At 40.1% G+C, this 26,841-nt stretch overlaps 1 protein-coding gene across 4 annotated transcripts in view; it reads left to right on the forward strand.

The window, feature by feature from the left end:
* Positions 1-26,841, forward strand: part of fbxl17 (F-box and leucine-rich repeat protein 17) — a 240,534-nt gene that overhangs the window by 150,696 nt on the left and 62,997 nt on the right. For 3 of the 4 annotated variants that reach the window (XM_031305466.2, XM_031305467.2, XM_031305468.2), the window contains exon 9: positions 13,502-13,578. In XM_031305466.2, coding sequence (XP_031161326.1) covers positions 13,502-13,578 — 77 coding nt within the window. Of the gene's footprint in view, positions 1-13,501; positions 13,579-14,228; positions 14,372-26,841 lie in introns of those variants that run through there. The other variant, XM_035991789.1, reaches the window with a different exon arrangement.

The raw sequence follows: 26,841 nt of genomic DNA on the forward strand, positions 1-26,841 counted from the left end.
CCCTCCGTCTGTCCCCTCACCCGTTCTCTGTCCTCCTCTTGCCTAAGCTCTGTCTGCTTAGCCAGTGATAAGCCACTGGAGCGTCACCTGGTTGAGACTGCTTCAACAAATTCACTTTGCTGTCAAGCTAATAGGATTTTGGTTCCTCAGCCCATGCTATAGATGCCATCTTTTGGACATGAGTAGAAAGAGATGAGGTTTGGTGATGAAGAGGCATTATGAGAGAAGACAGCAACTTCTCTCTCCCTTTCTTTCTAACCCCCCCTGTCGTCTCATCTTCCGTCCTTTCCCTCGTCCTCGCCCCCCCTCTCCTATAGCATGAAAATCTCCTCACTTTTTCTTGGCATGGTATCAAACAGTGCATTCCATTGGGGAATTAATTTAGGATTCTGGTTTTTTCGAGGGGTGTTTGGACCAATGAGCTGGCGAGCCAAGCAACATCTGTTTTCATGAATACCTAATGGCGGTGTGTCACCGGAGTCAAACGCCTGCACTGTGAGACGCTCCCACTGTTATTACTATCATGGTTATTTAGCCACCAGTTTCTCATTAGGAGTTTTCTCTTTCCTGTCCCCATGGAGGGAACAATTGGATAAGCAGCGAGTTTTACACTACATGCTTAAGCCCTCTCTCTCCCTGTACTACAGATTATTTATTTTTCATGTGCACGTTTTATTTGTAGTGCACCATGTGTGTTGTATTGGTAAGGTGTGATACTTTAATAATATGATAACAGCACCAAGGGAATAGGAAGGCATTATGTGCTGTAAATCAAACAGGATAAGTCAGTGATAATATGCAGTAGAAGAAGGTGTTAGGTATAGAAATGAGGTGAGAGGAACAATAGTATTAAAGTTCCAGAAATTTGTAGCCTAGTGTTTTGTGTAATAAAAGTTTCCTCGGCAGTGCCACTGTTTTAGATTATTAAAGTTTTTAATTGCTACTCTTGCTCATGTTACTATGGAGACAGTGGCAGATAGAGGTCATGGACAGGCCAATGTGGGGTCTTCAGACATGAGAGGTCAAGAGTGATTGTTGCCATTCAATCTTTATAGTTTTTATTACATTTTAAATGAAATTTGAAACCTTGGATACACGCACATATATTCACCTTTTCTAGTTTACTTACCGCTCAGTGCTGTGACCTCATCTTGGCAGTATTTGGGCTCTGTTTTCCTGGAACAACATTTTCCAACTTAGCAATTGTATGTATGTGTATGTGTGTGAGTGTGTGTGTGGTACTGATGATTGTTATACTAGACATGTTGAACTAGTTTCATGGACGTTTCGTAACGTGATGAGACAGAGTGTGACGATGTGATCTGACATAGCTGTGGTTGTAGTGCGGTTGTCGCGCTCCAACCCTTTTTATGCTCTCTTTCCTTTCACACTCCTCCTTTTTTCTGTTTTTTTCTCTCTTCTGGTCTCCCTCCCTTTGGTCTTGCTCTTTATGTACATCATGCTCATGTTGTTTCTTTAGAATCACTTTTAGTCCAGGGTTGTTGTTGTTGTTGCGTAGTCTTCTTATGTCTTATTTCACTCTCAGGAGGAAAAATATAAAGTATTGTAACTTTTGAGTAGAAGACTCTGTACAGCCTGAGTGACAGAAAGCTGCAATGTGTGCTAAGAGGAAATAAAAGGATGACGGAAGCCACACTGGAAAGCACACATTTTCCCCATCGATCAGCAACCCTGTCCAGTTCGGTATCTGCTGTCTCTACTCTCCCAGAGTCTTTAGAACAGTGTGAGTCCATTGATTAGGCTTTGTCATCCTGGTGTGTGTGCTGGTACACCAGCGAGCCTAATGAAGCCGAGTCCACCCAGCCGAGCTGCAGGAGCAGCGAGCAGTAGCACCAACAGCTCATTCGTTCTCAACAGGAGCCGACTTATGAGGCAAATTCAGCATAATTAAAGCCAGTCTGTGTAATTGAAGCATTTCTCTCTCTATCATAGAAGCAAGGAAATTACACGCTGCAGTATGACTTATTGGGCCATTGTACAGAATTTGTTGTGGTATAATTTAGTGGCCTCCCACCCTCTCATCCTGTCCTCCCCCGTTCTATCTTCATCCCCCTTCTCCCTTCCTCTTCATATGCATTAGCCTAATGAACACCCTGCAATTTCCTGCCACTGAGACAAACCCCGGTACACAGTATTGTTCTACTCTCTTTTCTGTGTGTGTATGCATATCCAAGTGGCATGCACACACTCCTGCATGTGTGTACCAGTGTTTGCATGTGTGTTTGATAGAGAAAGCAGGCAGGAGAGAATGCGTTGGTAAGCTCTCATTAAAATAGATGGCGGTAATCAAAGTGCAAGGCAATTAGCCATGGCTGAGTGGGTGGAGGGTGTACACTGTGTGTTACCGTGTGCCACTCTGTCAGGCCTATTGGTAAACATCGTGATAGTTCACCTCTCTCTGCATGTGGACACGGAGCAGAAGAGTTACGATATGCAGCCCTGAGGGGAACGTTCACCTCAATTTATCACAGTCCGGCTGGCTGTTTTCTTTCGTGCCTGAAACAATTTTCTGTTATTAGCTGCTAGTTATTGGTTTTATTATCTGCTCTGAAATCAGAAATCACATTTTCAATGAAATGCTATAGTGTATTTTTTGACAGGATTTCAGAGAAATAGTGGTCTGTTTTGAAAACAAAAAGCAAAAAAAAACAACGTATTTTCTGAAAACAGGTTAGGAAACCTGTCAGTAAAGTAAGAATATTTGAAACCGTTTCCAGTACACAGAGTCTCTCAATCATAAAACCAAAAAGTATAATACATACTGCATCAGGGCATCCTGGTGAGCTTGTGGCGAACATGCATACCAGATTACCACATCGTCCTAGTTTGGTTCCAGCTGAGGATGTTTGTTGTTACACGTCATATTTATCTCTTGTTCACCATTTTTGTTCCGTATCTTTACTGTCACTTTCTACTAAGGGCAAATGCCAAAAAATTATCTTAAAAAAAGAAGTCTTGAATTGAAGTACATTAACATGCTCTTTGGATCGGATGGTGCCATTTCCCGAGTTGGGAAGTTGTTCTTTCGATTTCAGGTGTTCATGAGCTGTAAGTGTAAGATGTGCTGTTTAATTGCTCAGAGCGTTTACCTGACTTGTTATCAGAGTTAATGTTAATAAATACCTAATCTAGGTCACTCACAGACAGCGGACAGCAGCGGTTACAACCTAATACCATACAAATTACATGTGAGCAAAAAATTGATATGCAACACGTGAATTGATAAAAGGTTTCTTGCCCACAACCCAACATTTCTTCTGTCTTCTGTCTGCCATGTTTCTGCGTAATATGACTCAAACTTGAGTCAGAACAACTCGTCAACTTTCGTTGTTCTGACATTGGAGGGAGTGCACGGAAATCTTCCCAGTCATGAACAATTTTTTCCGATTATTCTTACACCACAGGAATGCAACATGAGTTGATTTTCATTGGAAAAAGGTTATCTTTGTGCACTGACAGATTGTTTCACTTGTTTGACAAAAATAAGAATTGAATGAGCCAATCATAGACACAAGTTACTTGATAAGATTTTATTCTAAAGAAACCAAAATAGAGGTTCTCTGCATGTTTCAGAAATGAGAGAAAGCAGATACGTCCACTGCTTTTATTTCCAACAGTGACATCTATCATGGGAAACCATCTCTAGCCAAACTGTTCGTCTCACATGGGCAGAGCTCCACTAACTTACACACACACACACACACACACACACACACACACACACACACACACACACAGTGTCAACTCAGACCTGAGGCAGTAAGTGTTATCACCATCTGCCACGGGGCAGTGCTCATCTTCTCCTGAGTTATTTATTGTGTTATGGCTGCGGTGGGCTGACCGTGGAGGCAGATAGGGGCATGGCATTGCTTTACAGAACCGAGTTGTTCATTTACAGGTCAGTATCTCACTTGCTTGTCCTCTGGGAAACTGCTAAGACGCAACAGAGGAAGGAATCGCAGATGCAGAATGAAGAGCTATCAGAGATCCACGTGTGAGTGATGTCAAGCCAGTTTGTTTTCCTCTGGCAACTGAGGGGCTGCTTTAAAATGCTGTTTGTGCATGTGCATCACGGACACCCGTCAGTGTTGGCAAGGCAACAGGCTGTCCATTTGGATTACCTTAAAGAGAATAACTGCCACTTAACCTCACAAAGTGCTTAGTTGGCTTCCCCCCCTGGTTTTTGATGGACAAATCAGCTGGTTTGTTAGGGACACTTGTTTTTGGAGATGGTGGATGATGGAAACAGTCATGACTTTACAGGTGAATATATATAACGAAATCTCTCCAGACGTCTTATGCACACACTTGTATTTAATGTATACCTCTAGAACTACTAAATGGCCATTTGCTCAGAGTAGAACTCCTGCCGTCTCTATGTTGAAACTTTTGCCATTCGAGAAGTACTAGAAGTGTTTTACTCTGCAATTACTGAATACGTACAGCTGGAGAAAATGCTTCAAGCATTTAAAGGACCCAACCATCACTGAAGATGAGAGGAGACAGCGGCACATATTTGGGCCTTGGTGTTTCTGCTTTCTGTTTGCTGGGTTAACCTGAAAAGTGTGCTCATCCAGGGCTCGCCTCTCCTTTCCCAGATAAAAAAAAGCAACAATAAAAGCACAGGTTGGACAGGAAAGCCGAGGATGATGGGCATTTATGGCTCCAGTTATGACCCCATCGGCACTTTTTTGAGCACGCTGATGACAAGCTGCTGGAATGCCCCGCCGTTTTGCAGAGTCGTTTGAAAACATGATTAACGGGGGTGGAACACAAAAGGGATGTGATTCTCATTTGAGCGGTGGGTACGGCAGGCTAGCCTGGGAAATCATCCAGGCCCTAATTGCTGAAGCAGACCCTGATTCAGACGACTGGAACTTACACACACAAAAACACACAAGGCAAACACACAAATATGCATGCTAAAACAGATAGGGATAAAAAGTCTTAGCTTCTGGATTTATAATTTTCTGATTTTATCAACAATAAACAAGTATGGGATATGTCTGAACTATTTGTCATGGTTTCATTAAAGAAGCTTCAATAGTAAATGGGAGCTTTTTCTAATGTGTGAATGTTCTCAGAGGTCTGTGTAAGTATGTATTTACTAACTTTTTTAACATTTTAGAATATATTTTACAGTCAAAACTGTGAAATAAATGCCATACAAAGACACAAAAAATGAAATGTGGATGTTGAAGCGTATGTAAAGCAACAAGTGTTTTTTTTAAATTTAATGTAAAAAGACAACATCCACATCAAAAAATTTGACAAAACCAAAAAAGACTTGATTACTGGGATAGATCTGTTTATCTCAGGCAAGTTTCACTTCTGTTGAAGTTGTTCTTCTTTCTGTATTTTAGAAGAATTTTAAGATGAGAAAATAAAATCTGATACTGAACGATCGCTTCACTGATATTTTGTTTAGAGCACAATTTAATTGTATCCCAAATCAGCAACAGAACAATAGTCCACACATATTATCAGGGGGTCAGCAATTTCAAAAGCAATGAACATGTTCCCTCTCATTCAATAAAACCTGTATTGCTCCATTTTAAGATTGATGCTTTGCTGCAGTATGAAGTATTTGCTTACTGAAGGGGTCTTTTGAGGTATTGGATAGTTTTATATCCATTTATATTAGCCCAATGAAAAAAGTCTTAAAGTTTTTTTTGTCCGGTGGATTCCAGAAACTCAGTGTTGCACATCGTCTGAGGAAGCAGCACCATGCTTCCTTACACTTGTGTATGGATTTATGGGTGATATAAAAAAAATTTACAGCAAGAATCATTTTGCAAGAGCGTTCTCCTCAGAAGTATAAACCCCCGTCTTGCCTTGCTCTCCTCCTCTTTGCTGCTCCGCCCTTCCATTTCATTAAGTCTAAAGACAGCCATGGAAGTCTGAAGTGTCTCGTCTGTCACCGCTGCTGCATCCTCCTCCTCCTCCTTCTCCTCCTCCTCCTCCTTTTATGTTTTCAACCTCTCCCTAGACCTTCAACCGCTTTTCTTTACACATTTCATGCTTACTTTCTTTCTTTTTCACCCTCTTCTCTCAAAAATCATCCATTTCTATTTCCCTGCTCCTTTTGTGTAGCTAGACAGCCATGTAATTGTGGGACGCGTGAGGAACGGGATGAGACCAAGCCTTGTGTTGGTCAGCATCGTGCTAGTACCCACCTACAGTCATTCTCCCAGCAGCGTCTTTGTTCCTGCTCCATTGTGATCGGCTAGCTAAAAAGAAGCGCTACACATGTTGTTTGGCTGGAAGACTGTCTGCAGTCTTTGTGATAAATATGGACATCTGTTTCTCTCAAGTATTGTTACTATTCTTCCTCTTGCTACTTGTCTGCTTGGATACCTCTGGCTGTGCTGTATAAAAGAAGATTAGCTTCACTTCTGAGAGACACATTCACACAAGCACAAACAACACACTGCGTAATGACACACACACACACACACACACACACACACACACACACACACACACACACACACACACACACACACACAAACACTGGGTTGTTCGTACTCCCTTTGTCCCTCCTTTTCTTGTCCCACATCTTCTTGTTGAGCCTCACTGTAGACTCTTTCTAGTTTGCTGTGTATGGACAGTTCAGTAAGGTGCTTGGAAGTCTCCTTTGTTCCACAGCAGTTTTTTTTTTTTTTTAGCAAAAACTTATTTTAAACCAGTGGACATGTGTTGGACTCAAAATGGCTGTTGATGCATCGGGGCTGAAGTCAAAAGACTGCACAAGAATGAATGCACAAATATCTCTGTTGATTTCTGTAGATGGTTGTAATGCTAACAACAGATTTGGTACTGACGGCACTGACCATTATGCTGGAGTTTTGATTAATTAGATCATTTTAAGTAACAGGATACCAGTCAAAAGAGTGCTACAACACAATAAACAGAAATGGAAAATAACAAAAAAAAGCATACAGTACACAATGTACATCTTAAATAACCATTCACATTTTGTTATTTAAAATTAATTACATTTTTAGTTTTATGAGCATGGCAACAAGCTCATAGAAGAGATTACATTTGATCAAACTGTGAGCTAGGATTAAGGGATGATCACTAGGCTTTGTCAAGGTTTAACCTCTGGTTGTACAACAAAACACACACACACACACACACCCACACACACACACACGAACAAAATGCAGTCAAAGGCGAGTTGTCCTATAGGGAAGCTTTAAGCCCAGTATAGACCTCAGCTTTCTTTTTTTTAAATATTGTCCAAGGCGTTAGAAGTCCATAAAGTCCATAACATCCTATATTACAGAAGACAGAAAGTGATTTTTAAAAGGCTTTGCTAGTTTTGGAGAGTGTTGATAACTCACTAGAGCTCCTTGCTGTGGGGATGAAGGTGAAGAGGAAACTACGTACAGTATATCACTGCCTGGGCCTTGACTAGAAAGTCCATTTTCCTAACCTTCAGTATAGTACAGATGTGATAAATCCATCTGATAATGCTGGTCTACCATTTCTCTTTAGTTATATAAGAGCTTCTCAGAAAAACTCTTTACAATGATGCTATTCAGTACACATAAATAACATTTGAATAAGATGGTAATGTTCATTTTATTGGCAACTTTTAAGGATGGAGTAGTAATGGGGCCACAGTAGTTTTGAAAAGCTAAACTCATTTTCAGTAGGCGTATACACTGTATGGAGCAGAGGTTGGGCAAATATGGTCCAAGAGTAAATTTAAATTCTGGGAAATAAAAATGGATGTTAAAAAAAAACATCTAGGCTCCTCAGTCAGTCAGTGGCATATCCACCTCATTCTACACTACTTAGCTCATCATACCTTCGGGCCTCATTTACATGAAAAGAAGAACCTGGGAAATGCTTTAGTTAATCACAAGGTAAATTAGCGCTGATGTATTTACCATGATTTCAAAGCAACATAATTGAGTTTTTAAAAACTTCAAGGAAAGAGCAATAATGTATCAGCAACACAAATTACTGTAATTTTTTTCTCCAAATGGAATGAAAATATATAGCTGCATCTGCACCTCTTTAAGTTGTTTATATGTTGTATTTTTTGTTGTTATGTTATATCAGTTGGGACCAACTATTTTTGAAAATAGAATTCAGCCTCTTATCCTTCAGTGTGGATTCGAACAAAGGCTAAATTCTTTGGCAGGCAGCATTAGCTGGCTGGCTAGGAAACAAAATTAAATATAAAAGATGTTTTAGGGTTAAGCAAAGTCCTCAAGGTCCAGCTGTGTGGCTCCAGTAATTCAATTTAGATAGAAAATATGTGTATGACTTTCTGTTTAAGGAAGAGAAATTCCCCCAAAACCCGGACATGCCAGGAACCAAACCTTGATTTTGTTTGTATGCAACTGTAAGAATGAGATAGAGAGAGAGCAGTGACAGTTTGATTGTTCACCTCTAGCTGTTTGCGCCGACAGCACAGTGACAGTGAGCCAAACACATACTGACCCCTGATGGTCCTCTCTCTCCCTCCTGCCTGCCGGTTACACTAATCGCTTAAAAATGCAGTCCCTTAGTTGTCATGGAGACTGTTTTATTATCATTTTATTGGAAAAAGTGGCCCTGAGCTGTATATTAGCTAGCTACGTAACTATATATAAAATGCTTTCTCTGGACTTTTTTATGCATCTATAATATTTATAAGAGCATATTTTGCCAGAAGTGGTTGGTCTCACTTCATTCACTATGACCTCCTCATCTTCTTGCACTCCTTCGTCTTGCTCATTTTTCAGTTTTTTTTCAAAATGATCCTAATTAACCTTCCCCTTATAACTTCCCCTTCATTTTTGTCATCTTGTACTGTCTGTCTGTCTCCTCTCCTCCTCCACTTGCCCTCGTTTGGCTACACTTCTTTATTTCACCGTTTCCTGAATATCTGCTGACACATCTTCCAGTCAACCTTTTCTCCTTTGTTTTTCTTTCTGCACCTTATTTCCACTTCTTCATCTCACATTGTATCCCCATCATTACGATCCTCCACATTTTCTTCTTCACTTCATTAGTTCCTCCTCCTATCCTCTCTTCCTAATACTCCATCCCTCATACCTGCATCAGCTGCATTGCCCCTTAGTCTCTTAAAACATGTATTTCCTCATTCTTCTCCTTATCCTACCCTTCACTGCTCATTCCTCCCTTTTTCAGCCTCACAAGCAGCTTCTCCACCTTGCCACGCTGTTGACTTGCTCTCCACTCTGCATCCTAATGTACTCCTCAACGTTATCTCCTGGAGCATTGCCTCTATTTAATTGTTCAGTATGCACACCATGTCCAACTGGGGCTTTTGTCACAGCCTCTGTACATTATTGAAAGCAAGCAGATCACTAATTCATGTCAGCTGTGCCTTGTGGGGTTTGACTGGAGGTGGGTGGGAGCTTGTTGCTTCTTGAAGGCCTTTCATGTGGCGTGCCTTAGCCATCACATCTCGCACCTCTGCTCCGGCCTCCCTTGTCTTATCTGCTGTCTCCTCAGTCCTCTCATTTCACCTCAGTCTCCCATGATGCACTCCTTCTGTCTCTTCAACCTCTAGCTTCTGTATAGAGATTTCTACTCATTCTGTTTCCTGCTGTACTCGCGTTCCATCTTTCCTCGCTCCCTCCCTCATTCATTGATGTCTGATCTAATTGCTTTTGCTCTGACCCTGGGGAACCAGGCACAGTGTAACAAGTCCCCAGTGGATGCACTCCGCCTCGGCCTTCGTGGCTGCATCCCTGAATCGCTTTGTTTTATCTGTTTTCGTCATTGACTCTTCCCAGTGCATTCATTCATTAGCAGCTCTAATGCCAGAGCCCCAAGACACAGGGCATGATATTGTGATCCCGCTGGCTTAACTGAATCTAATCTAAGGCCAACCACTGCACAAAGTTGGGTCAGGGTTGACCAATTGCAACAGGTCTTTTTCTATTTTCAAGAGTGGAGTTTTTCTTATCCACATCTCAGAGTGTGCCACAGAGAGAGAAAGGAAGAAGGGCGGGATGGCATTTGAGGCAGGGAGAGAGTGAAAAATAAAGGTAGGAGGAGAAAACAACCTGATAACATGGAGAGGCTCGCAGGTCCACTGCAATAGAAATTTAATAGAAAAGGTGAAATATGAAGATGCAGCCCAGTGAACTAAAGCAGACAGACCAGTGCACATTTTAACAGCTTTGGCTCCACTCAGAAACAAGGATTTTAGAAATATGACACACATTTTAACTTTACTCTCACTGGCATCTTTTCCTCCTTGATCCTACGGTGTGATATGTCACACATCAAGTGACATCCATGAATTGTGCCATCTTCAATGAATCCTGGATCAAAAACATGCAAGCTTACAAATCATGCTTTGTTGGAAAGGAAATTTCGCTGTACTGAATTCCCTGTTGACCTGCATGCTATTGCCACTCCTGTTTGCTAGATAGTGAGCATGTGGCATAAAAAAACATGAAAGAAGAAGCTCAAATTCTCACACATCACGCTTGGCCTAGGGTGAGATAAGCCAGTAGATAGTGAGTGAATATGAGCAATGCATTTTAGAAAAACCTCAGTTGTCAGTCATATTGCGTGAAAGTGCAGGACACAATATTGTTCCCTGTTTCACTTTGACATGAAGCTCAATGGTAGAAGACAGCTCAATATCACTTTTTTCCACTACTGCTTTCACATTAAAACAAGAGCGGTAAAGTGTGTGTGTGTGTGTGTGTGTGTGTGTGGGTGTGTGTGTGTGTGTGTGTGTGTGTGTGTGTGTGTGTTCTTGTCTTTTTTGTCTTATAAATATTCATGATAGAACACCAGCATAAAGATCAAAACATTTTATCCTGAAGGTTAATGGGTCAAATGCGTTGATCAAAATGTAGTTGTTGCACATACTCCTCTCATTAGAGGCATTTAAAGAGAATCATTTGATACAGATTCTCTGATCTTCCCCTTGGCCCTCCCTAGTGTATACTCTCTCTGAACACACATAGATACACACGCACACACTCTGTAGGTCCTTTGGGTTCAGGCACTGGGCTGAATGCAGATATCCCTCTTTGAAGTGAGCAAGCTCACTATATATGTGGGTGCACAAAAACACACATGCATTCTTGCGCTGTGTTAGTGCATGCTTCTTTAATCAGATCATGTGTTCAATTATTGATGTATGTGTTAAAAAGAAGTAGAATATGTTAGCAGTTGTGACCCTGCAGCTGTACTGTTGAACCTTTACTGTGGAGTAATAATGTGTGTGTGTGTGTGTGTGTGTGTGTGTGTGTGTGTGTGTGTGTGTGTGTGTGAGAGAGAGAGAGAGAGTGAGACAGAGGGAGTTTTAGAGAAATAAAGGCCGTTTTATGCTTCTGCGTTGAATCGACAGCATACCCCCGCAGACCCTTTTGCGTCTACGCTGGACCCTACACCGTAGCCTGACGTGCGCCTCTCGAAAAATGTACACACATGACACACGTCGCTCGGCCGTGGCTTGGTAGCGTTGCATTTCCCCCTACTCATTTCCTGGTTCTCCATAAACGACATGAAATCAAGGAGAGGGTCAACTTTTCCTGCTATAGATTTCCCACCGTGGTCAGAAAACACAGGGGAGACACTTCATTTCTCTCACTATGACTCTAGAGTCGAAACCTGCTCCGAAGCTAATCGCCGTCACTCTCTCACTTCTCCCTCGCTCTAACACACTCCACACACACACACACACACACACACACACACACACACACACACACACACACACACGCCGGCTCGACGCACACAGCAGCGCACAAGTATAAATATCAGGCCACTTACGTAGGCTACGGCGAAAGCTCTGCGTGGAGCCTCCGCAGAACCATAAAACGGCCTTAAGCCGTTGTATGTTAGGGTGACCAGACGTCCCCGGTTTCGGTGACCTGTCCTCGGCTGGAGCTGTCCCCGGAAATGTCCCCGATTTTCACTGTGACTGACAGACCCGAAATTGGAATAAAAGAAAGAAAACATTGACCAAACGCGCACCCTAAACGTGCATGTGCCCATATTTTACGATGCTAAAATTACTGTTTATTTACATGGAGTCTGGTGGGTTTAGCGAACGCAATTTCACGAACTTTTTATGTTTAAAAAAAAGGATCTTACTCTGTAACAGAAAGGTCGACCTCCTTAGAAATCCTTTCCATAATGTTGTCGGACACTTAAAATATTAATCTGAGCCTGTCAGTGTCAAAACGAGCACTTTTATGAACGTAAATACAAGCTGGACAATTGTCCTATTAACTTACATTGTAGATTGTTTCGCCGTTTCCGACTGCAGCGATCTCGTTTAATACTGGACCAATGTCAAAGGAAAATATTTCCTCAATAGTTTTAATTTTATCCAATACTCCATGAGCTGTTGCAGAAACAAGCCCAGCGTGAAGCAATAAAGCAAAAGCTGTCAGATAAATGTAGTGCTGTAAACATTACATTTCCCTCTGAGGTGTATAGTGGAGTACAAGTATGAAGTAGCAGCAGGGGCGATTCTAGGATCAGACCTTTAGGGGGGCTCAGCCCCTAATGAGAATGTGACATGGATATAGTGCATGCAAAAGTGTTAATCTGCGCCATGAAATTACCAACTTCTTCACAACCGTCTCGTGCTCTCCCTCTGACAGATAGAGACTAAGCCAAAGGAGTGAGTCTGGCACAACCACCTCAACCAGAATCTAAGCTTTCCAATGATATTAGCGCCAGTTGCTGTGACAAATGGTTTGCGAGAAAATTAACATTGAACTTACATGAAATGTTATCATATTTGCATTCTGCATATATCTCTGCACGCCCATTACTCTCTGTGAAATATCTCACAAACTCTTCACTCAACACATGCATCAGTACAACAAGCGGTTCCCGGGTAATCCGGTTTTGAAATTGCAACAAAATGTCTACATGGTCTCTAACTTTGGGCCAAAATTATAATGTATTCTCATGTAAACTATTTATGTCAGCACAGACATTTTTGTAAATTGCTTAGCCAGTGTAACCCACCATAATGGTTATTATATTGCCAGATTCCAGACAATCCCATTTACTGATATATATCCCACTTACAAATATGAATATATATTTCTACCGGTATGCTTCCTAGTGACATTAATGCAAAAATATTAAGAAAAAAACTATTCCACCTGTGTGTGCATGGTTAAAATTCTGAAGTGCAAAATTGTTCAGGCTACAGCACAAGTATTTCCATCCATAGATAAGAATAATCAAGTCTAACCTCTGAATTTCTTTTCAAAGTGCACCAGATGTTTTAAGTTTTACAAAGATAAAAACATTACCTGTTTGGGAGTATTTACGCTTCTGAGCTGAAAATGTCCCTGGATTTTGTCTCAGAAATCTGGTCACCTTATTGTATGTGTGCATGCATTTCAGTTTTTTGGGGCACGTCAAAAATTGTCTTCAAGCTAGAGTGAAACGCAATATACCGGAGTAAATTTGCGTCAGGTGACACTTTAAACTTTTGTTCTTTCTCTGTGTATCTCTGTAGGTGTGTGGAAATCATCGCCAAGGAGGGGAGAAGTCTGAAGGAGCTCTATCTTGTGTCTTGTAAAATCACAGACCACGGTAGGATACTTTCAATCTCTGTCGTTGTTGTAGTCAACCTCCAACATTATTGTCATAACCATTACTACCCCTTATGAGACCTGCAAACAGTAAAAATATAATTGAAAAGTTTCATACAGAGACAAATAATATTCACTCTTTAGTGCAGTTCATAGATGTTCATATTGTTGTCTTTACTTTAAGAAGACATTTTAAGTCTTTAAACAGACAAGTTGGTTGGTGACGGCTGCCTTTTTGTGAATTAATATGTTACATATTGTGACTTCAGTAGCAGCGTTGTCTCAGAGCACAGTATATGACGTATGCAATGAGGATTTCTATGCGTTGCTTGTGTTTGTGGATTAGATGTGTTTTTACTGTCTGACAGGAGACATATATGCTGTTTTCCTTCCCAGCATACAGACAGGCAGTGTTTTTATCCCTCAAGCATCGTCTCCCCTTATTTTGTTTACACCACCTCCCTCCTCTGCTTGATTCCATTCTGCCATATGTTTTGCAGAATGTTGAACTCTTTTATCAGCTACACTACAATGCACAGTTGGAGTACTTCAGTACTGAAGCATCAGGCGTTGCAATGCTGACTAACCCTGCTTGCATGAATTATTTGATTCCTTGTGTGTGTGTGTGTGTGTGTGTGTGTGTGTGTTCAGTTGTTGCAAAGCCGTTTTGTGTGTTTTTGTATGTGTGTACCCTGGGAATTCCACAAATGAAAGCTACCAGCTGTGTAGCCAACTACTGCTTCATGGTGTCTACTATTTTCAAGAGGTACTTGATATAATACAATCGGAAGTGATTTTTGTCACATACTTTCTGATTATTTGTAAATCAGAATACCCATTGTGCTCAAAAAGACAATGAAACCTGTTTGCTTGAGTTTGATTGTTAAGGTAAGTTACCACGCAGTTGGTAGGTGCCAAGGAGGACACGGAGGATTAAAAAAACATGATGGACTCTTCAGAAGAGGTAATCATTTTCAGTCGAGTTTCTGTGCGCGCAAGTCGCTGGACAACACAATCTTCTGAACATAGCCATACTGAGAAATACAGAGAGAGTTGTGTGGAGCTGATAGTCTTAATTAGCTTTGTAGCAACTCATTTGGCAATGGCCTTTTCTTTTGAAATGAAGAAAGTAAGTAGCCTGCTTTTGATTGTTAGGCTTTATACCTGTATTTTGTGTCGGATAATATTGCTTTAGTTGCTTGTTTTTTAACTTGCTGTTGTCTGAATGATAAGCCTATTGAACATTGCACAAAGTGACTAGTGAGATAAGAGACAAACAAGCCTTTTACCCGTTAGTCCCTGGATGTTTTCTTGAGAGCTTACAGAGCTTAGGCTGGGTCGGGAGCTGTTTTTCTGTTGCCCTGTAAAGCCCATTGAGATATTGCATGTGATGTTGGGATGTACAGATGAACTTGACTCGTGTGATGCTGTATCATACCCTTTCCATACTGGAGGCCGATGTATGATGTGGGCTTGAACATGTGTATTTCATAATCATAATATAGAGATTTCTCTCTTGCTGTCCATTTTGCTTGTTTCAGTTGGGTAATTGTTTAAATGTCTGCAAACTAGGAGCCAACAATAAGTCAGCTGGCTTGGCCAGAAGAAGTCTCTAATGTGCAAGCTCTCAACTAGCTCGCCAAGTGAAGAATTCTTGTGGATGCCTGAAATTTGGTCTTGGCATATGCAGGCAGTGAGCAACTGTCAAAGAAGTGAATTGTGGAATGTGGTATCTGTTTTTTCTAATGGTGACCATTCAGATTAATCTGCAAGCCACATCCTTATTTTTGTCTAAATGGAGTATTGGGCAATTTACAGCTTCAGCTATTGGCTGCTTTTCTGATGGAGCTTGATTACTCCTCATCTTTTTTCCCTCTGTGTGCTGCCTGCCCTGAAGTGGTTTTACTAAGTAGTGACAACAGATATGGAAAAAAAGGTTTAATGTGAGGCACTAATTGTGATTATGTCACGTGGTTGCCACATAGTGTAGACTTAAATGATTACTCTCCAACACAAGCTGCAGTTTCATGCTAACTTCTGTGAGTTACAGTGACAATACTCACCTCGACATTTTGAACCTGAACTTCAACCTCAACTGCGTGTGAGTGTGTGTGAAATGTTATGTGGGCGTATGTCTGCTGGTGTTTGATTAATGATTCCAAGATCACAATACTACATTAAACCAGGAATGCACACAACCACCCCCCTATATATCCTTCTCTCTCGGTGTGTCTCTCTAATCATTTTGACCAAGATGAATTGGTGATATCTGATCTTCTTCATTTACTAATGACCCCTCAGGCCCCCTTTGGCTGATGATGGGATATGTGTGTGTGTGTGTGTGTGTGTGTTTGTGTGTGTATGTGTACGTGTACGTGTACATGTATGTCCTTCCAGAATAGACAGCCTGTTGTAGGAGGTCTGTGTTCTAACAAAATGATTGGTGGATTTCCTGCTTTATTCTCTGCTAAATTAAATAACAGAAATGAGATTTTACATCAGCCAAGCTGGCCCCTGTTTTTTCCACCCATCTCCTGTGCTAATTATTTTTATTAATGGCCTCTCTGAGTGCATTTGAGATGTCCACAAGCCTCTTACGTTTAAGTGTTCTGTTTTTTCCTCCCAGCTTCCTGTGTGATTTTTTTTTTTGGAGCTTTGAGGATTTGAGGACAGACAGACAGAGAGACATAAAGACAGGTTTAGATGACCGAATGAGAGAGCTGGGTAACATGTAATTTTACTCGCAGCGCAGATGGTTTTAGAGATTATTTTGTGAGGAGGAGGAAACAAATGGAAAAAGCGAGGATGGAGCTTTTTTGGCGTAATGATCTTACTGAAAGCCCTGTTAGTGCTGTGAAAAAAACAACTTCCTAGACCGCTCTCTCATTTATTAAAGAACATGAAAACTAATTAGCTTAAATAACTTTTTGGTTGTATTCAAGGCAGCATTGAGACTTGTTAAACACCTGGATTCTTTGATTTACATATTTCATCAGATTTATGCATTTCAGTTTTTCACACCTGGAACAAATGATTGACGATGAATAACACACTACTGAAAGATTTTGTTAAACTTCCAAAAGCATTGCCTCCACATTTCCTCTGTCCTTCATTCCACATTCTTTGTGCACACATTTCTAACTTTAAAGGTGTAATATATTTACTGTATTAAATCCAAAAATGACCACGATATGTCATCAGATACTAAGGAAACATGCTAAGTTAGCCACATATAACCAAATAACCTACCACATCAGCTCCATGTTCAATTAAACAGCCTCTTTGCTGCTGTAATCTTAGAGACAGTAATTCAAACATAGGTCCACATTACACAGTCATTGTGAGCACTCCAGTAATAATTATACACAGTGTTACGTGATTGCACATATGAACAATAGGGCTTTGACTCGATATTCGAATATAATTCGAATATTAAAAAAAATATTGATATTCGAACGAATATTAGGCAGCCCTTAATATTCGAATTTCGAACCTGTTATGGGCATTATTTTTTTGTAAATGTGTTTGCTTGTAAACCTTGTTTTCAATTCAGATTCCGAGGCTTTTTCACGCATTTCAAAATGTAACTACACGTCGCGGCGACGCAAGTTGCTCGGCCGCGGCTTGGTAGCGCATTTCCCCCGACTCATTTCCTGGTTCTCTTTCTCCATAAACAACATGAAATCAAGGAGATAGTTAACTTTTCCTGCTACAGATTTCCCACCGTGGTCAGAAAGAACAGAGGAGACACTTTGTTTCTCTCACTAAGACTATAGAGTCGCTACTCGCTCTGAAGCTACCGGTAATCACCGTCACTCTCTCACAACACACACTCCACACACACACACACCCACCCACACACGCGGCTCGACGCACACACCAGCGCAAAAGTATGAACATCAGACCACTTACGTAGGCTACGGTGAAATATCTGACCTTCCTGTTGAAAGCATATTGTTTGTGTTTAATCCAGGGTCTGACTTTTAATTTAAAAAAAACAAACAGTGGTGGCAGTGTGTTCTTCTTCTAACAACATCATTGCACGCCTACTGACTGATGCCCTCTGGTGGACAGAACATATACGAAGTTTGATACCAATATAAGCCTTACTGAAGGCATTTAATGGTCAAAATATTATTAATAAATATTTGAATATATTCGAATATTAATATTCATAAAGAAACAAACTTCGAATATGATTTTTGGGCAAAAGTCAAAGCCCTAGAGCACAATAATACTGTTGCAAGCATTATCATGCGGCTAGCAGACTTTTAAGCTTCTTATGCACGATGTATTCTTAGCCACTTTCACCGCTAACTCCAAAAAAACAAAACCTAGCAACGTACTTTTTTCTGCAGACCCAAACAAGGGCGCTGTTTGGCTGCTCCCTGCCCCCCCGAACAAGAACATGAATGACTAAGTTCCACACATGACCACACGCTTCTGTAGCAGCATCGTTTAATTGACAGCAAAATAGTCTCGCATTGCCAGACCTACTTTTGCAGCGTTGCAGAGTAACAGCAAAACTTCAGTCAACCGATTGGTAACGTTAGAATTGGGCCATCAGGCGATTCTTGGTCCATTTCGATCGATCCAGGGGTCCATGTATCAGTGTAGTCGTATCTGTGATGTATCGGTGAATCTTTACACCCCTACTGTAATAATTATTGATATTTCTGTAGCTATTGACTCTACAAAAGTGTGGTCAAGGGTAACAAGAAAAGGTGTAGGAAGTGTACTCCCTTTTCACATCAGACACCAGGAGTACTCTGTAATTGTTGGATTCCAAAAACAGGGAATCCATATGGAATACATTTAGCGTTACGCTGGGACCCAAGGCTATTTAGATAATACAACTCATCTTTTCATATTGGGACCCTCCAGCTGCAGGTCTTTGAGCAATTTCAAGTCCTGACCCTTTGTGTAAGAATCCCTAATCTAGAGAGTGCCCACTTATCACTGCTACTTCCAGCCTTCCAGAGCTGCAAAGACACTTTTCAACACATTTAGTGATTATATATTTGAACAGTTAGCGTAGAAGTTGTAGTAGACTGAGTTGGAGATGTTGGGTTCTAACATTATGTTGTTGATTTGTAAAACTCTCATGTGGCATGCTGCTTATCTCTTTCTTTAAAATTCAAGATTAAAGAAAAATATTCTCTCCAATTCTCATTAGATTTAAATAACATTTAAAAACAATATATATTTGCTGTCTTTTCCAGTATCAGGGAAGATACCATGCTGTAACTCACCTTAAAGTCACAGGAGAAAACACTTGCCATTTTTTATTTATTTTTTACTATTTACACATGGTATAACAAAATAAAAAGGAGGACCAACTAACATCCTTATTCCCATAGGCATACAAAATGGCATGGTCTCAGTTTGCTCATCTCCCCATCAGAGATAAAAGTATCACACTAACATTGGTTTGAAAGCTGATACTGATGAGAAACCCTACTCAGCCTCACTCCCAGTGCTAATCAGATCTCTACACCACTACTGTCATCCTCATTGAGTGACCCATACACAGGCGATGGTCCATACTGCATCTTTAGCACACCTGGAAAGACAGTGCTACCTCCTTGTCTCCTCTCGCACCTTGCATTCACATACTTCCATTTGTGTGTCTTTACTGTGAATGTGTACATCCACCTGAGCTTATCCTGTCCTCTTGTAGCCCACCTGCTTTATCCCGAGACAAAAAAAGAGACATTGGTACCTCCGTTCTTTACATATGGTAATTTGCCTCTTTCACCTGCACGCCTCCCCACGATCCCTTGCCTTGTCAGTCATGGCCTCCTGTGTACATCTGTGCGAATACAAGATCGAGTGAGACACCTGTGGGAGTCTGTGTATGAGTGAGAGTGAGAAAAAGAAGCCGTTTTGGTCTGCTTTTAGAGGACTTCAAGCAGAGCTGCTATAGAGTTGCGAAGTGTGAGGAATTATTTCAGGCTTCCAGACTGATTGAAGTCAAAGTCCTATTCATTTATTGCATAGACAGTGTTAGGTCACTGGCATTTTGAGCACTCTCAAGTCTTAGATGGGCATTAAATTTTCTTTCTTGAATCATTAATAAAAATATGAGCACTTTTAAACAAAATTCTGTTGTGTGCACTGCGAACAGCAAGTGGACGCCAAGCTAAGTTATGCTTTTTAAAAACCTGTTACTATATTCAGCAGTTTAAATAAGTTTACTTTCAGGTTTCTTGTCAATTTTGTCCTGCATATATGGTGTTTAGTTCCCAATGTGCAGCTAAGAAGTATTTTGAATTTGCTACAGCTAATATTTATAGCTATCTGCTTTACCAAACAAACTGAAAAAGCAGACACAAAATTGAAATCATTAAAACTAATAGCCATAACGTAATCATATAGTATAAGTTAAATCACCCACTTCCTATTGTGGTTCCATGTTGCAGAACATTAAGGACATAATTCATGGGAATTAAAGTGGGAAAAATACTTCCTGAACATACGTCATCCTACTTTGCATCTACGTATATTGCACCTAATAAGAAATCTTGACAATGACAGCCCATCTTCCAGACTGTTGTGATTGTGTTGTTGTATAAGAAGGACTGAGCTACTCAGATTGTGCATTTCATTATGTCCATCTGTATTTACCGATCTGTCAGCTTGTGAGATTATTGTTGTCATTCAACTTTTAGCATCTTATTCTCTTTTTTGATCACCCCGCTATAGCTGCCACATAATTAACATGCACATTTTTCACCTCAAATCTTCCTGCTATGAACCCTGTTCCAACACCAAACCCCTTTGTCCTCTCTTTTTTCCCCTCTCATCCCTCTTTCCATTCATCTTTCAGCTCTCGCTTTCATCTGAGGCGCTTTACTCTAAGTGTACTGAACGTTGATAGATGGGGCTTCCCTGCCGCCTTGAACGGAACCTCAAGAATGAAGTATGGCTGTATGTGTGCGTCTTTACTGAAGTGTGCTTATTTGTGTGACTCTGTGCTTGTTTACATGCCTTTGTGTGAGCGTTTGTGTACTTTAACAGCTTTTCCTTGCCGCTGGGGAAATTTTGATACACCCTCACTCCCCAGAGTATCATAGTGTTTTTTTACAAGGTGAGGTTACTTTGCATAAAAGCATCTGAAACAGCACAGTAACTATCTTACCGACTATGAAAATGACATGTGATTCTTATGCTCCCATATACAGTATGATGAGTCCATTAGGGTATATTGAAGGCTCAAGAGTTACTGTGCTAGCTTTTAACCTTAAGCCAGTATTCACTTTTTATTATTCTGCACTATTTGTAAGATTGATGTACATGTCAAACCATTCAGCATGGTATCCGTTTCTGGTTGCATCACATGGTGCCATTTTTAAAATGTCACATAGTATTGGAATCACTGCAATAAAGAATGAGAGGATCGGTTATCATTTACATGCGGCATGATCAAACCTCATGGTGTTATGGTAACGATGTAAAAGACTGCAGCTTTGATGCGCCGGCTGTTCTCATACATTAACTTCTCTCTCTTTTTGTGTCTTCTTTCTTTTTCTCATCTCTATTTCGCTTTAAAACATCTGTGTGTTTTCCCTCCATCTTGTTTGTTTACTAAGCAGTTATTCACCGCCTACAGTCTAAGTGCTGTAAAACATAATGTGATGTAAACATAGATAGTGTAATAGCTTGTTTGCTCCTCTCTGTCTGGCATTCAGTAGGTAAATAATGTAACTCTTAAAGCAGTCGATTAAAATGCGCGGAGCAGTACAGCAGATTTATGTGGGCTGCAAAAGGGGAGCAAGTCAATAGACAATCTTTGTCTGTCTGTATTACCGCTGAGTGAGTGAGGTTGTGTGTGTTTGTGTTGAGTAAGGACAAGGTTGTGGTTGTCTTGGTTTGCAGTTTAGTATCGGTGGGTATGTTAATGTTCATGGATGCTAGTATACAATAGTGTTTTTATACCTGAGTAATTTTTTTGCGGTGAATTTGGTGTTAGTAAATGGCAGAGACAGTTTTACTCAAACCTATTATGTTTGTTTGAATCCAGCTAAGGAACCACCAAAAATCATGCTACTGCTCTTTTCATGTGGGCACTAATATTTAGGAACTAAAATATACATCTATAATTATGTTAAAATGAAATTCATAGAACATTACAACTATTTCTAATACATGTATTTATAAATTGGGAAAATATAATATACATGTACTCTGGAGAAGTATGCATGTGTGTGTATAAAGTTCAACATATTGTTGAGTTAAATCTTTGACGTCTTTGGTCCTGGAGAGGTAAAACATTTGTATTCACCTGGCACTTTACATGTGTATGTGTAAATGTGAGTGTAACCATCAGAACACAACTTGACAGGAGAACTGCCCAGGCGCACTCTACCTGACATCGATTCCATTAAGCGTAAAACAATGAAACCGGAGGAAACCAAGCCCATAGGCCAACTCCCATGACCCTTTCTCATATCACGCCAAGACCCTAAAAAACAATGGAGCAGTAGTACACAGAAATGGCACCTACTAGGAAAATTCATAAGCTGTGTGTTTTCTCCTTGAGGGGTAGGAGAGACGGTGGGATGGAGAGAGTAACAAACTCTATGTCGCAGAGTGCTACTGGACATGGTGAGGGCAAAGGCTCGTAAAGTGGGTTATTATCTCTGTGAATCAATGAGAGTACCTGAGCCACGGGGAAAACAACCAGCATTACATCAAGCTCAGAGCTGGACTTCAGTACTCCTGCAAGACCACCTGGATGCTGAAGCATTAGGGGGCTAATATTTGCTCTGTGTTATTAAGGGCTGCAACTAACAGTTCATTTTATTATCAATTAATCTACCTTTTGTTTCTTGATTAATCAAATAATTATTTAGTCTGTGAATAATGTCTTTAGATTCCACATTCCAAAAGCCAAAGATGTTCCATTTACAATGGTATAAAGCAGAGAAACTAACTAAATACTGAAATTGTCAATCAGTTGACTAATGGTACAGTTTATAAAAATGTATGTGAATTTAACTAAATGTATGTAACCATAAGACATACAGTGCAGTACAAAAAACACATCTATTTCCTTTTATGCAAGTCAATGTTAGAATTAATCTTTTCTTTAAACTACTATGTTTAAAAATGCAACAAGTGAAACCGAAAAACAAAAGTAAAGAATGTTCGTCTCAGAAGCAAAAGTTTGCTTTTGGCTTTAGCCATGGAAACTGTAAAGCAGCCAAGAGGGATGACCGTTTTCCCACCATTTGCAAGTTTGGAAAGTTCATTAGATAATATACAGGAAAATTGAGAGGGTGACAGGTAAGGAGGGAGCGGAAACAGCTTGAGAGGCTGGATTGAACCTCCACAGAGGGAAGGCATTTAACTGGATGACCGCTGTTCAAGTGTATAAGCACTCTTCCATAGGGTTCCAATCTACGGATTCTTCATAGTGTGTCGTTGAGTATATAAGACGAGATTTCCATTTCCTTACATCAGCCTGTGGTGGTATTTGCAGATTGAGTAGCAGCGCAAAAGAGGCTGAAATTGAATTAGTTTCCATATATTGTCCTCTCCTCCTCTTTCTCCAGCTAAGCCCTGTGGTCTATCCACTGTTTGCCTTATGGGGGAGAAAAGTGAGGGGGGCTTAAGCTGTGAAGGCTGGGGCTTATGCTGTCTACCATCTTACTGGTCACACACAAACACACTCATACACTAATTCTCTCTCTCTTTAACTCACTAAAACACACACACACACACACACACACACACACACACACACACACACACCCTTGCTTCAGGAATTACAACCAGGCAAGCCCAATTTGCATTTACACACACAGACGCAAACTCAATCACACAGTCAGTACACACATATTATAGATGCACTTTTGAGCTCATGGTAATTTCTTCCTTCACTCACACTATCGAATTTCAGCATGCATACTTTGCCGTAACTTTTGAAAAAAAAAATGCTTAAGCCACTGCTATTTTAGGCTTAAGTCCATGGAGAAGAAGGATTGAGATGACTTGGGTTTGTGTGTTTATATACAGATTGATATGTAAATGTGTGTCTCTGTATACACAGATGTATGTGTGTCTATGTACAAAGGTGTGTGTGTCTGTACAAAGGATCTAATCATGTATCTATAAGCTGCTGGATGACAATAATGTTTCAGTTCTAGATAGAGGTAGCAACAATAGGCCCAATGTGTGTTTATGAAGCTTTGATGTAAATGGTCCATTTGTTCTATCTATCTTCGCTTTATTTTCTCCTCTTTCTGTCTCTCTTTTGCTCTCTTCCTTTCTCTCTTTCTTTCTCTCTCTCTCTCTCTCTCTCTCTCGCGTCATTTCAGCCATGTAGTTTCTAGTAACAGCATGCTTTAAGTGTGCCTGTGGGACTCAATAACACAAAGCTGTAGAAGATTTCCCTGTTATTGCTAGCTATACGTTTTTTTTTTATAGAAGTGAGACATTGCATTTTCTTATTTTTCTTATTAGTTCCATCGTGTGTGTGCATGCATGCATGCGTGCGTGCGTGCGTGTCTATCTAGATATGACAAGTATTTCTCTAGAGGCAGCATCACATCCACTGTGCCATTGCCTCGGAATAGCACTGATACAGCAGGTGTAAAATGCTCAGTAGTGCTATAATGACTTAGAGGCTTCTCTTTATCTCATTTTATTTTCGTATGCATTGCCGCCCTCCTTGCTCCCTTCCTCTCTGTTGCTCTCTTACTCTGTCCCTCTCTCCTCATCTTCCTCCTCCTCGGCTCTCTCAGGTGTGAATGGAACTGTCCTGTAGGTGACGTGGGTGTTGATGTGTGTTGCTGACCAGATTTGGGAGTGTTTAATAGTTTAAGCACCCTGCTGTGGGTTCTATAGTTAGCTCACTCTGATGATGTTTAGCAGAGCCCTTTAGGGAGATGCCCACTTACTGTACATTATTTCTTTTCCATCCTTTGTTCCTGCTGATCTACTTTTATTAGTGTATTCCTATTTCGTCTTCTATAACATTGCTGTTTTGATTTAATATTTTTGTGACTTTTCAGCATTTTTGCAAGGTCTGGGGAATTTAATTCAAATAAAGATAATGTATAAATACCCCAGCTGAGGGCTTTCTGTAAGCTCTCAAGACAAGTATCCTATTTTACATAAACATTGTTAAATGATTCACCATATGAGACAACTAAATATTATTATCTGGATGCCACAAACTAGAATTCATGTACTACTGAGCTCAACAACACTAATTTATCGTCACAATATACAAATAGATAATGAACCTTATCCATGCTTCCAACAGAGCTGGTTTACTACAGACCAACGGACAGAAAAACAGCTATCAGAATCAGAATCAGAAATACTTTAATAATCCCGGGGGAAATTATTTTTGTTACCACTCCAGGTATACAAACAACATATATTATCCAGACTTTTAACATATATAATAAAAACAAATATACAGTAATAATAAATAAAATATGAACACTATTCTTTTCACACTATTCTGCTACTGCCCAGCTTGGCTGGAATACAGGTGATTAAGTATAGATGCAAATGAAATAAAAGTACTGCATTAAGCCATGAGCCATGTCTCCTAGGCTAAGTGTCTCGATACAGTGAAGTTGGAAAGCCCACCTTAACGGTTCAGCTGTGAAAAGGAATGAGTATAACTTTCATGTCAATATCCAACTGGTAATTGCAATAGGTTGGTATTTTTTCTTTCTTTTGATATCTGATATTTTATTGGTTTATGTGACTTGGTGGTTAGTAATACAAAAGAGTCTGCAAAGCATAAAACCATAGTAGTCAAAGCCCACCAAGTGGATAAATATTCAGTATAGCTGTTTTAATAAGATACTGTAGTTTTAGACACAATGCAGAAGCAGCATGTAAAAGTACTAGACTGCCACGGGCTGTCTTTGCTGTAGGGCATGCTCTTCAATTGAGATTTCTTCTTCACTGATGATAATTAAGGAATGCTTTTATTTTTTAAAGCTTGGCTCGCAGTTGCCTTTTTCTTATAATCTCTGAAGAACTGTGCATTTGTAACTACTTGAACTTTTTTCTGCACTATTTTTGTAATATCTTTGTACAAAGGTTGCAAGTATTTTAGCTTAAATTACTAAGCTTATATTAACCACACATCCAAGGGACACACATCCACATCCAACAGTTTTATATATACAGTATACAGTATATGTAATATATGTAGCTTAAAATATCAGTTTAGCCTTCATTTGCAAAAAATCTGGATCAAATCAGTCTTTTTTCAGTTTGAACAATTACATTTAAAATAAATATAATAAATATAGCACTCTGCTAAGTTAATGGCAACATGCTATTATTTAGATTATCTGTCTACGTTTCAGTTAACAATAAAACTGGAAATTACAAACTTTCTTTTTGGAAGGTCACCCACTCATTTTTTTACATCTGTATATTTGGGAGATAATGCCAGTGCTAATCCCTTGCAAGGTCAGTGCTTGTATTGGATCATTGTACCCCACTGTTTATTCATACTTCCTGCTGATGTCATTTCCTCCTGCTGGCTCTGACCTTTGACCTGTCATTTACCTCCTATCGTTGCCATTGTTTAGTCCACCCTAGTGGCCGCTGTCCAAGAGAACATCCCCGTCTTTATCTCTGCAGGATTTTCCTGCTTACAGAAAAGTTACCAGAATATCTAAATGCAAAATCTATTTGTACTTAAAGGTCACTTTTCATTTGGATTCTTAATATCCTCTTTCATCTTCTTTTCTCAGTCCTCACTTTTCTTTGGATCCTGAAATCAGTTTCTTTGACTTCTTCACTCTCATTCCCTTTTTTTTCTGTCAGACATCTGTCCGTATGATGTCTTTCCCTGCTGTTACACCATTGTTTGACAAAAATGCTGTACATCATCCGTTTGACAGGGAGTGGCTATAATACATAATGCACCGGCCATGTTTAAATGGCTTATCTTAACTCTTAAATGTGTTTCAACAGCAACTCTGGCAAATAGCCACAATGCCACAAGGGGTGCTGGCTATTCCCCCTCATCATTTGATCAATGGCACGGATAAAACAGAGCCGAAACCCTGCCATTATACTTTGTGTGTGTGTGTATGTATATAGTATAATCATATGATAAAAGGTATATGTAAATCACTCTTTAAACATTAAAGGCAGTGTGGGGTTGCTGTCTTGGCACAGCTGATTTACTGCAACACAGCATATGTGCTTGATTCAGCATGAGTCTGTTTATTATAATGTGTAAGATCTGCATGGGATTGTTCAATTGGCAGTAATGTTG

Source organism: Sander lucioperca, chromosome 2 (genome assembly GCF_008315115.2).
Source record: "Sander lucioperca isolate FBNREF2018 chromosome 2, SLUC_FBN_1.2, whole genome shotgun sequence".
Lineage (NCBI taxonomy): Eukaryota > Metazoa > Chordata > Actinopteri > Perciformes > Percidae > Sander > Sander lucioperca.